Here is an 11,758-nt window from a genome sequence, read left to right on the forward strand (position 1 = left end):
AATGTCTTCTCTGTAATTTTTAGACTTTACAAAGTCGCCACGTTTGACTCCCTTGATATAGAATAAATGATGTTGGTTTGAAGCTAAGGTGGCGTTTTATCAAAATACACGAACACGAATCCTCTGTTATGATATTTTCACTTAACAGCACATACAGGTCGTAGTTCACACAATGTTTTTAATGTTCTGAGTTAAAGTGAAGCTGAACCCTGTTATCCTATTATCCTAGTGTCAGTAATGAAAATGACATTTCTATATTTATACTGTTCCACCAGTCTGATCAAAAGATTAGGCAAGAACCTTTTCCTCTAAAATCATCTTTAATAAAGAGGTCTGTGCTTCCACATATTTACAGTAAACTGCTCTGAAGATGGAAAAAAAATACAATTTGAAGCTCATTAAATTCTGAAATACTGACTTTTACTTGCAAAGGAAAAAACAAGGAAACTGAAGGATGAAAAATTTAAAAAGAAAGAAAATAGCATCGGAGAGAGTCTATCTTTTGGGCCAGTTATGCCGGAATCCTCTGAAGGGAAGGAAAAGACAGAACAGTTAGCAAACTAGGATGTTTGAATTTGCATAGGTAAAGACACCTCTGTGTAGTCAATATATTTACCGATCTGACTTTCCAGCCAGGAAGGACATACTGCGGTTTCCAGCTGCAGAGTTGTTTTTTTGCCCCTTTGGAAATTTCTGTTGGAAAAAAAAAAGATTTACATTTATTAAGAACTTAAAAAATCTATCTTTTTTCAATAAAAAAAAACTTTTTTCAATAAAAAACATATTAAACAAGCAAAAACCTTCTTCTTAAATCCCTCATCTTGACGATTTGGATCAAACTGTGTGCTGTCCTTTGATTTGGTGCCTGTAAAAGGAAAAGAATGTACGGATTTGAATTCCTTTTTATAACGCAACTAAAAAAATAGCAGCTACGTGTGAAATGTATAAAAAGAAGAAGAAAAATAAATCACACATGCATACCTGCAAAGACTTTGAGGTCTGACTGACTATAGTCGAAGGGCTTGAAGCTCTCTTGGGGAGTCGCTTCTGTCTTCTGGGGCTTCTCTGCAGATTTCATCAGCTTCTTACTGGGTTTGGGAGTCAACTCTCCAACCTCACCGTCAACCCTCTCCCTTTTTTTTCCACCACTTTTTGCAGATTCCTAATGAAACATATCATTAACATTATAGTCTGTGCAAAACAAAGAGTTGACAGTTCAGTGAAAGTAAATGCAAATGCAGCCACTGAGTCAAACTAACGAGATAATCCACAGAGCTGGATGATTTAAGCAGACTTCAGAAGAATCTCACACACCGTCTGGACATGGTTTTCATTTCACTTGAGAGTCTAGTGACCTGACTACCTAAATCTGCTGCTGCTTTGGTTTTCCTTTCAGTCTAAACCCTGAGCAGTCCACTGACAGCATTTATGGTAATATATGACCAATTTTTATTTGTTTTTGTTGGATTTTTCTGTTCCTGATTTATCTTTGAAGGTGTGGAAGAGAAATCTGAGCTTGAATTTGTCATTTATTTAATTAAAATGTTCTGTAATGCAGTCATGTAACACATTACACTCCATGGTTCTTTGACTCTACCTTTCAGCAGCGAGTTTTTTCCATCACTCCAGCAGAGATAGTCTCTATATAATGAATTTTTCAAGATCTCTGCAGACAGCTCTCTTTATATTTTAATATTCTGGAGGTTCCATTATTCTGCAGACTTAGTTTTTATGGCACAAAACACAAACACTAAGGAGCATTAAAGGGGAATCATAAACCTAATTTCATGCAATGTTAGTTTCTGTCAAACGTATTTTCTCTTCCTGTGTTGCAGGCTTAGTTGACAAACCTACTAACCTTCCCAAGTCAGCTTTATATCGACTCATTAGTGATCAAACAACCTGAAGTTGGAAGCTTTTGCTGCCATCTATAGGTTGAATTTTTCATTTTGCTCCATAATTTTGCAGAATCTAATTCTTTTCCAACAGTGTTTGGTGTCATGAGACATCTACAGAGAATTATTTTAATCTGTAACCATCAGTCTAGCTATACGGAAGTGTAGCTAGACAAAAGAAAAAACAATTTGAAGATCTTATCTTGTAATAATGACTCACTATGTCCTAATTACAAGGAAAGATCTCAATAAAATGACATGAATTTCATGTTCTGGATCTGAAAATGTCGATGTAATTATGGAAAAGTGTCATAATTATAAGAAAAGGTTGAGCTGGTTATCAATCATTGCTATGTATGAGAGAACAGAGGTGATGGCACCACCTGAATTAATGTGTTAAATATCAACTTAAATATCAATATCACTGTTTTTCTTCCAACAAAGTGTTTTGTTAAATGTCATGTCAAAGGCCTTCAGTTATCTGAACAGATGTAAAAAAAGAAAAAATTAGTGCTGGGCAACGATTAAAGTTTTTAGTCGCGATGAATCACACTGTTATACATGAAATTAAGTAATGAATGTAAAAGTAATATATTCTGTACTTTTATTTTAAAGTACTGCCAATGAACAAAAATACAGTAACATTTGGTTTGCAAACACTGTGAACAAATAAAGTGCTTTTTAACAGCAGTCTTCCCTTTACACAGTAGCAGTTAAAATATTTCTTGTAAATCTTAACCTAAACATTAATGTAATCAAATCAAACCAAAGCTATTTGCCACTGCAAGGGCATTAATGTTTTATCTGGTTTGTTATAGAAAAACCCTCAGAGTCCAGAGCCACGATCACAACATTAGAACAGGAACCTTCCCAGCAACAGCAAGTTAAGATTTAAAAATCTGTGTTTTTACTTTTTTTCTGAACAGGTACCAGCAGAAACATTTTTCTTTCATCAGGGAGCAGCAGAAACAGTCGATGCAGGTTGAGGCTCATATGTGCCGTCATTCGTTACGATCTTAAGAACCTTCCGCAGACTCACATCTTTCACGCTACTCATCTAAATCCAGCCTATAGCTAACAACTTCGCTGTGGCATTGGTTAGCTTGTCTTGTTTATCTCTATTTCTCCCCCACGCTGCGTCCAACCACTCTACCGAAGCCTCCCTCCACTGTTAGTTAGGGTGAGACGTGATGACGTCCATCCCAAGCCCTGATCAACATCCAGCCTCCTGTGTTCCATGGTTAGTCTGTATTCAGAGCCAGTGAGCAACGGACTTTCATAATAATAATAAAAAAAATCTGTATTAACGCTTGTTAAAATAATTGTCGGCGTTAATTCAGTGCCCAGCCCTAAAGAAAATCTAACAATATAAAATACTCTTTTCTTTGTCCATGTTAAATGTTTGTTGTGCATGTGCTTTAAGTTAAAATGTAGACTTCTATCATTCATTTCCAGCCAACAGTTTTGTGGATAATGTGGTAGCTTCATGACAATATCACATCTAACTAATTAATTGATATTTCACGTAACTGTTAGAGAACACCAGATCGTAGCACACAAATTTTGATAACATCAATCACAATATTAGTGTAGGAGTAGCTCTGAAAAACTACAAAGCTCTCTTCTTTCAAACTGTAATAAGACTAGAAAAGTTCCCTGCCAACGTTTGGCTGAAACTGACAGCGAGTCGGAACAGCCAATATTTGCCTGCAGTTGGCAGGTTGACAACTCTTACTTTCAAGTGCCGCTGCCAACAATTCTGACTATGATGCATGCCACCAGACGGTGCCAACATGCTTATTTGAAGCCGCCATTTCAGCAGGGAGTGCCTGAAAACCAAGTTCTCAGTGAGTCAGTCATCACACAATGGATTAGAATGATGGCTCGAGCCCCAGACAGTAAACGGCAGCCGGGAAAACGGTTCTACTGCGAGAGAGTTAAACGGTGGCGACCATTATTTCTGTTCTTCTGCAGTGTGGACAAAAGATAAAGGCTTGAAACGTTTGTCCAAGTATTTGAAACAAAGCGGAAACACAGAGCGGTGGCAAAAACATTCATGAGTGACCGAGCGGGTGTAAAGCAACACCCCTGAGGGACGGATCTAAAAGGAAGTGGGCTTTTGGGCAAAAAGCAGCAATTGTTGCTCCCCAGGAGGTAAGAAAAGTGTTTGATGAGTAGAAGACATGTCTCTAATTCTCCAGCCCCACGCTGTGCGTTGTTCTTCCCCAGGCACATCATACGACAGATATAAATATTAAAAGGCCACTATGATGCTGGTGCTGCAGACTGGACGCACTGGTTCACTCGCCTGTGAGTCACCATACTGACGTACAAAAAACCCTACTGCATCCAGAGAAAATGGGGGGCACTGCAGAGGGTTAAACCTGCTATTAATGTACTATCTTTAATATTCCATGTCAGGCTCTTGGGTGAATAGAACTCATGTTTTTCAGGAAATTTGTACTTTCCCAGAAGGGACATCAACAGAAAAGTTGACAGAGTGCAAAGCCCATCTGAAGAGGAAAAAAGGAAACGGAAGGATGAGAGAGCAAATGACTCACCGCTGCTTGCTGGCGCACTGTGACGACGTTCTGGAGAGACTCCTGATAGCTCTGTTTAGCCTTGTTTCTTTCCTCTGTGGAAATTAGCATTAAAAAAAACCTAATGAGGGGCAAAACTTGAAGCATGTAAGTGTCATCTCAGAGCAATTTAAGCCCCATTACCTGTCGCTTTTCTCGCTTGTTCCTTTGCTTCCTCCTTGGCTTTCTTCTTAGCCTCCATCTCCTTCTGCTGCTGTTCAATACTCTGCAGTTTCCATCTTTTACTGATCTGTCAGGCAGATACGGTACAATTATGAGCATTTAAACAGAAAGGAGGTCAACACAAATACGCCTGGATGGGGATCAATGAATGGAGCTCTTTGATTACCTCAAATATTTTTGAAGACGGATCAAACTTGGCGTTCTTGTTGACGTGCACATCCTTAGAGGGTAAATACTGAAAACCCAACGGTACACAAAAATGACTTTGTGTCGGGGTGCACAAAATGCAGTCACTAATGAGGGTTAGTCTTTGGTCATGTCTTACCATTCTGAAAGGGTTCTGAAAAGACTCTGTGATCTGTCTGGCTTTCATTTGAGCCACAGAGAGCGACTTTTGGGCATCTTTTGTTTCCACCTCCTTCAAAATAAAGCAGAGTTCTCACAATATGCATCACAATAGCACACAAGTCGACTATCTGAACACATTAAAAGCTGATCTATACCTGAAATAGTGTGATTTTAGCTGGTGCCAGGAGGCCACTTGTTTTCTGTACGTCGATGTCCATTTTGTGCTCATCCTCCGAGAAGAGCATCCCTTGTTTAACTGGCAATTCTGAAAGCGTACATCAATACAAGACTTAGTGGACTGTTGTACTTTTGTATGATGCACAACATGCATGAGCATCGAGCTTACCACCAGGAGACAGGTGTAGGAGATCGCTCTCAGAAACCCTGGATGTGTCATGAGGACCAAACAACATGACCTCTGGCTGGAAAATTACACATAATCACAGAAATGTTAGCCGAGTTGTGGTTTCTTCAACTGCTGAAATCAAAAACTGAATACAGTGGTCCCTCATCTATCGCTGGGGTTACGTTCCAGAGCTTCCCCTGCGATAGACGAAAATCTGCAAAGTAGCGACCATATTTATTTTATTATATAATAATGCAGCGATCGCAGAGTGACTGACCTGTTGTGCTGCAATGTACCATGAGAGTTGGGGATGTTGGGGGTTTAAATGTCATTACTGTGGTTCATGTTAGTCTTACAGTGTTATTAGTGTTTGTGTTTTGTGCTTTAGTCAGCCTAGTTAGTTTGGTGAAGTGTATAAAAGGCAGATATCCTTTCTCCAGTGTCGTTCTTCTACGCAGCTCACCACGATAATAAAAATATAAAAATACCTAAATACTGCAAAATCCACACATATAGCAAAAAATCTGCGATACGAGACTGCAAAAAATGAACCATGATATGGCGAGGGACCACGGCATTCCATGTGGCGTAATCAGATTTGTGCTAACCTTTTTTATGGGTGTGAGTCCTTTGGTCTTTTGAGCCGCTATCTCCGCCTGTGTACAAAACACTGCAGCATTTACTTTGAATGACAAATGACAACACTAACACTGAATTGACATAAATGAGAAAAAAAAAAACATCACTGGTGTAGGCCATGTTTCCTTACCTTAAGGAGGGGCATTTCCCTGGCTTGCTGCACCAACAAATGGAGCTCATTGACCTGCTGCCTCACCAGCGGGGGAACAGGGTTACAGCAGGCGATGATGCCCTGAGGCTCTCTGAAGATGGGACGAATTTAGGAATAAAAACACTAAAATCGTCTGCACCGAAAGGACAATTAATACCTAAAATTAATAAAAATTTAAGTGGCAAATCTAGCCGACTTACTTGGGAAGCTCTTCTGATATTTTGTTCATCATATGTGTGGGCAAGACAAACCTAAAAACACAAATACCGCCCTATTAAACATGTCGAGGAACACGCCGTAGACAATGAATGCAGGGAGATTGTCACAAGCAAAATCTGGCAGGACATAAAGTATAAATATGGAAACAGCAGAGTTAAGGAACAGCCAGTCCATTCAGTTCCAAGCAGCCTACCCGGTGCTTTCATCCTCCTGCCTGGCCAGCTTGTCCCTCCAGGCGAACAGCAGTCTGAAGGCAGTGAGCTGCTGGGTGTTTAAAGACTTTTTCTGCTTCCTCTGCAGCTCCAAATACGACTCCTCTGTGTATATAGGCTTCACATATTTCTGTTTGGAAGCAGAGGTGGGGGACACACACAGTGAATCGTGACCAACGTCAGAAAAAGCAGGAGATTATGATGTGGAGAATGTTAAAATGTGGCAGCACTAAAGAAAACGTGGAATTATTAGGATTGAAAGGGGCTATTAAGGTAGATTTTTAAGTGTCATTTCAATCTTTATGGAGTAAAAAGTAAAGTGAGATTTGTGCACACCTTCAGGGAAATGTCTTTGCTCTTATTCCAGACAGACTGTAGCAGTCCAGGTTGGCTGTGGTTAAAGTCCAGTAGCTGCACCTTCACACAGTCGTAGATGTAAAGGAGGTAGTGGGTGTCTGTCCGGGCGTACTGGACCATCTCGTCTGGCAGGGGGCTACAAGAACATGTTACAGAGGAATTGTTATTTCAGCTTTGCACAGTTTACAATGATACAAATAACCTGAAAAACAAAAGAATCACCTGTAAAGAGAATAAAAGGAAATGTACGTAATATGAGCCAGCTATCAACATACCGAATCCTCCAGTCAGCCAGCTGGTAGCGTTTGTCTGAGTCCACACTGCAGAAGTGTTTGAGCAAGTGGTCAAGGGAATGTCTGGCCAGGTTGAGAGCTCTGCTTGCCTGATGCGTGTCAAAAAGGTTGACAACATACAAGCCAAAGTCCCTCTGGAGCCACTCAATGTCAGAGTCTGCACCATGAAACACCTGAGAAGGAGAAAATGTGACAGATTTCAGCTGAAACCACTCTAGTAAGGTAGCAGCTTGTTTAATAAAAATTAATAATTAGATTCATTTGAACTAAAAATATTAAAAAGCGGAGACACTCCCTGTGACATTTTTCCATTTGGATCTTTTTCACAAACGGTTCAGTTGTTCAAGCCCACACACCACAATTTTTCACAGGTGTCCTGCAGTGTGTGAGTCACAGCAGCTCCCACACACCAGAGGACACCTGCCAGCTTCATTTAACAAGTCTGAAACTCATCTAAGACACCTCTAACTACTTTACAAACTTAAAATATTTACTACACTGGTAGAATTTTCCTTCTTTAGGCTATTTCTAATTCCACTAGGAATTATTTCATGAAGAATTAAAAATACATAATCCGTTGACGCTATTGTAAGTCCATTCTCATTATTTACATTTGGAAATGGGATGGACACAGCTTCATTAAACAGACTACAGTCCAAACAACCAGGTGTTCTTTAAATGTCTCAGTGTAATTATCTAAACCACTTAAATGAAAATAAAACTTAAAAACCCCACTAAACTATGTGCTATAACAGCCCACTGCATTATAAAACTTAATGGTCACACAACTACTGTATACACTGTAGTTCAAAGTTGAACCAGGAGGCGGCTCTGCAAGACTGATTAAATGGATCTCTACAGCTGACGTTCATCTTAATTTACACTGCTGTTCAAAAGTTCGGGGTCACACAGACATTTCCATGTTTTAAATGAAAACTCACATTTTTAATCATGTGCTAACATAAATACACAAGGGTTTTCTAATCACCAATTAGCCTTTAAACACCATTAGCTAACACAATGTAGCATTAGAACACAGGAGTGATGGTTGCTGGAAATGTTCATCTGTACCTCTATGGAGATATTCCATTAAAAATCATCTGTTTCCAGCTAGAATAGTCATTTAGCACATGAACGATGTCTACACTGGATTTATCATTCATTTAATGTTATCTTCATTGAAAAAAAAGTATTTTCTTTCAAAAATAAGGACATTTCTAAGTGACCCCAAAATTTTGAACAGTAGACTATATTTTCAAACAAGTGACTTAGTATGGAAGATGTTTATTTAAAACGTGAGTCACGTTGCTCTTCACATTCAGTTATGAAACTGTATCTGAGAGTTATCAAGATTTGATGAAGAAAAAAAAGGATGAGCACTTCTGTTGAAAAAAAAAAAACAACCACAGACTGTGCAGTCGCTCACCTGAAAACAAATCTAATCAAACACGTAATCTCATCTTCCCTTCAGACAGCTCGAGTCACGGAACAAGATACAGCAAGAAATGATGTGAGGAGCAGTTTCATTACCTTCACAATAGACGGGTCAGTGAAGGCCTCGTTCAGGATGTACATCTCACTGCGGAGCTCCAAGGTGTCGATGATGAAATCCTCTTCTCTGGTGGAGATCTGCATCAGACAGGTGAGGCCGAGGAAGCTCCTGTAGGAGTGGTGCTGCGATGGAGAGCAAAGTGTCAACAAAACAGTCGAGACAGCTAACTCAAAAATGATCAAATGAATCAATGCCTGACAACATTTCAACATCACAGGCCTCACAAAGGGACCATCTGTTGTTTGGCATGTTTGTGCGGATTGAACCAGATCACGTTTATGATCTTTGTACCTCAAGATCCACTGCAAATTCAGACAATTTGCACAGCTTCTCATTCAGGGCAACCAGATCTTCCAGTGAATCAATGAAGGAGAACTTGGTCTCAGCCATTGGTTTGTACATCTGAAAATAAATCCACAGATTAGGCAGAAGCTTAACCAACAATAACAACAGGTTCATACCATAGGTTCTCTGTATATAATGATGTTACCTGAGGCTCTGGCTTGGATAGAAGTTTTTCTTGTGTTGAAAGATGGTCCAGTTCATACTGGTACGGGTGTGCAAACCTACATGGAAAAACATCCCAAGGTTAAAAGCATCACAAGAAATAGCAAAAGACAAAATGTAAGTATTATGGAGAAGACAAGACTTACATGTCATCAACATGTTCTTGAGTTCTTTGCTGATGAATGAGGTCAGCCAGGGCAGCTGGGACATCGAGGTCTTCAGGCCTCTCTTTCCGTATTTGTTTGTTGGTGAAATCTACAATTGAACAGCGAGATAGCAAATAAGTTGGATGTGTTAAAGTGTTAAAACTAAGACAAAAGTCATGTTAAGACCACGAGACGTCTTACATGCTGGAAGTGGCTTTCTTGCATTGGGCTTGATGAAGATCTTGGGAATAAACGGTGTGTTGCTGTTATCAATCCTTTCCTTGAATTTCAGCTGAGGTCTGGTGACATTCTTGGCGTGGAGCAGTCGGAACGTCTCAGAACGACTGCCAGAGCCCGGGCCCTGTTCAATGAAAGCATTCTGTTCAACCAAAAGGTATGAAGCAATGGTTCGAACATTTCTCAAGTATTTCATAAAACATTTTGGGTGCATTAAGACACGGAACGCCAGGACTGGCACAGAATGTTTCAGCTTGAATGTGACCCAAAACTGAGACTGGCATCTGCAGTATAAGAGCGGAGAGGTTAATTAGCCAACCTTGCGATTCCAGCTGGAAACGACAATTTTTGGAGGCTGGAACCCTGCAGGCATGACAGGTTGCTGGTTCCTGTTCACCCCATCAGCTTCATCAAGCAGAATGCCCTGGGAAAATAAGACTCAAGAACTCAGTTGGACTGCAGAGACGTCTTCATAAAGAATTTTTTTTAACTTTAGAGCTACAGGTCATACCGCTCGCTCGAGGATGACATCATTCGAGTCCACCACCAAATCGAACCTCTCCTCCAGCCCCGTCAGCTTGTTCTGGTCTCTGACGTGAGATCTGCAGCCGTGGTGTTGCATTATTTGACTCATGCTACCATGAAGTGAAAAGAATAAACACTTAGAGGTTCACAGAGACACAGAAGCTCGACTGAAACTCAAAGGAAGAAATAACATACTGGGTACTCACCAGTGCAAGAGCCCATCTCCTTGACTTTCACAAAACTCCTGGAAGCCTGGGAAGCTCCTGTAGAAATCATATTCATCTCCAGCCTGAGGTAAGCCAGCAGATGCTTTGGTGGCTGATAATACTGCACCCAGTCCATACTGCAGAGGAAAGAGGGCTGTTCGTTTTATACTTTTAAAAATATCTTCGACATAATTACAAGGAGCGATATAAAAAAAAATAAGGGCACAGACAGAACATGCAACATTATCTTTGTTTATGTCATACTGAGGTATTCAGAACAGGAAGGTAATTCCTCCAATGTCGATTACGGCAGCTGCATAGTTATATTTTGTTGATTTTAGAGCTGCAATGATTGACAAACTATTGTTGTCAGCTCTAAAATTAATCACCAACTACTCTGAAAATTAAAGTTGAAGTAAGTTTTGAGGCAAGAAAAGTCTGATTCCTGCCTTTAACTTTGATTTTTTTTTTGTGTGTGGTTTCTCTCCTCCTCAATGAAAGTAAACAAAATATGTATGGGTTGTAGACAAAATGAGATATTTGAGGACATCATCTTGGCTTTAGAAAACAATAGTTTAACATTTATAGACCAAACAACTAGCTGATGATTCTACAAAATGATGAGCAGATGAATTTACAATGAAATTGTTAGTTGCAGCCTTAGTTGATTTTATATGAATATATTTTTAAATAAGTAACTAGTGAAATAAGTGAATATGCATTGGTAACATTTTAAATAATTACTTTCAAGCAATATTTCTAAAATGATTTATAAACAACAATCTTACGACAGATTTTATTTGTATATTAGCTTGATGTTCTCCAGGTAATGGCCATTACTTTAAGGGGTAACTTAACTAGCTTTAATGCCAAAAGTCATTCCATTATTCTAAATTAGTCCAATATTCAGTCAGACAGCTACTACAGTAAATCCATATTTAGCTTGATAATGCTACATTTTTAAGATAGCAAGCAAAGGGGATGGGCCATAATGTCCAACAGTAAGTTGGAAATGACCAGAATAAGCGTTTAACCAGCTCTTGTCTCAACTGTTGGCTGTTTGTGCTTCCTACTAACACATTTTCTTGAAAGTTGACTGAGTTCCAGCTCGGAGCCAACCAGCTCATCCACGTTGCCCCCCAGACTGTTAGCCTGAGTCCGGCTCGGTTAGTTCACCTACTTTAACGAAGGCGTCCACGTCTTTGAAACCGGGACACAGTTCGCCATTTTCCTCCTCGTTTGTTTCTGAATTACTGTCTTGACGGCAGCTGTTTGCAGAATATCGGTTCTTTGTAGACTTCATCCTCTACCTCAGCGCTGCTGTGTACATGTGTGCGACGGGAAGCAGCGTCTTCTTTTCGGT

At 39.8% G+C, this 11,758-nt stretch overlaps 1 protein-coding gene across 1 annotated transcript; it reads right to left on the reverse strand.

The window, feature by feature from the left end:
- Positions 1-158: 158 nt before the first annotated feature.
- exosc10 (exosome component 10) lies at positions 159-11,758 on the reverse strand. The gene is made up of 25 exons (XM_023266970.3): positions 11,576-11,758; positions 10,396-10,532; positions 10,176-10,299; positions 9,984-10,088; positions 9,629-9,788; positions 9,428-9,536; positions 9,265-9,340; positions 9,066-9,176; positions 8,753-8,896; positions 7,205-7,395; positions 6,909-7,065; positions 6,554-6,702; positions 6,342-6,392; positions 6,121-6,232; positions 5,960-6,007; positions 5,352-5,427; positions 5,161-5,270; positions 4,983-5,075; positions 4,824-4,892; positions 4,619-4,724; positions 4,457-4,530; positions 982-1,162; positions 801-865; positions 617-693; positions 159-526 (listed from the first exon to the last, which is right to left on the reverse strand). Exons 1-25 carry the CDS (start codon positions 11,696-11,698, stop codon positions 496-498), a joined length of 2,679 nt encoding a protein of 892 aa, XP_023122738.2. The 5' UTR covers positions 11,699-11,758; the 3' UTR covers positions 159-495.

This window comes from Amphiprion ocellaris, chromosome 8 (assembly GCF_022539595.1).
Source record: "Amphiprion ocellaris isolate individual 3 ecotype Okinawa chromosome 8, ASM2253959v1, whole genome shotgun sequence".
NCBI classification, from domain to species: Eukaryota; Metazoa; Chordata; class Actinopteri; family Pomacentridae; genus Amphiprion; species Amphiprion ocellaris.

What these genes read in the sequence shown, in the direction of transcription:
- exosc10 (XM_023266970.3), bottom strand. Translation starts at nt 11,698, where the DNA reads ATGAAGTCTACAAAGAACCGATATTCTGCAAACAGCTGCCGTCAAGAC. An exon ending in GACTCACACCCATAAAAAAG is followed by an intron (nt 5,428 to 5,959) that starts GTTAGCACAAAT and finishes GTAATTTTCCAG; the next exon opens with CCAGAGGTCATGTTGTTTGG. An exon ending in CGTCTTCAAAAATATTTGAG is followed by an intron (nt 4,725 to 4,823) that starts GTAATCAAAGAG and finishes TCTGCCTGACAG; the next exon opens with ATCAGTAAAAGATGGAAACT.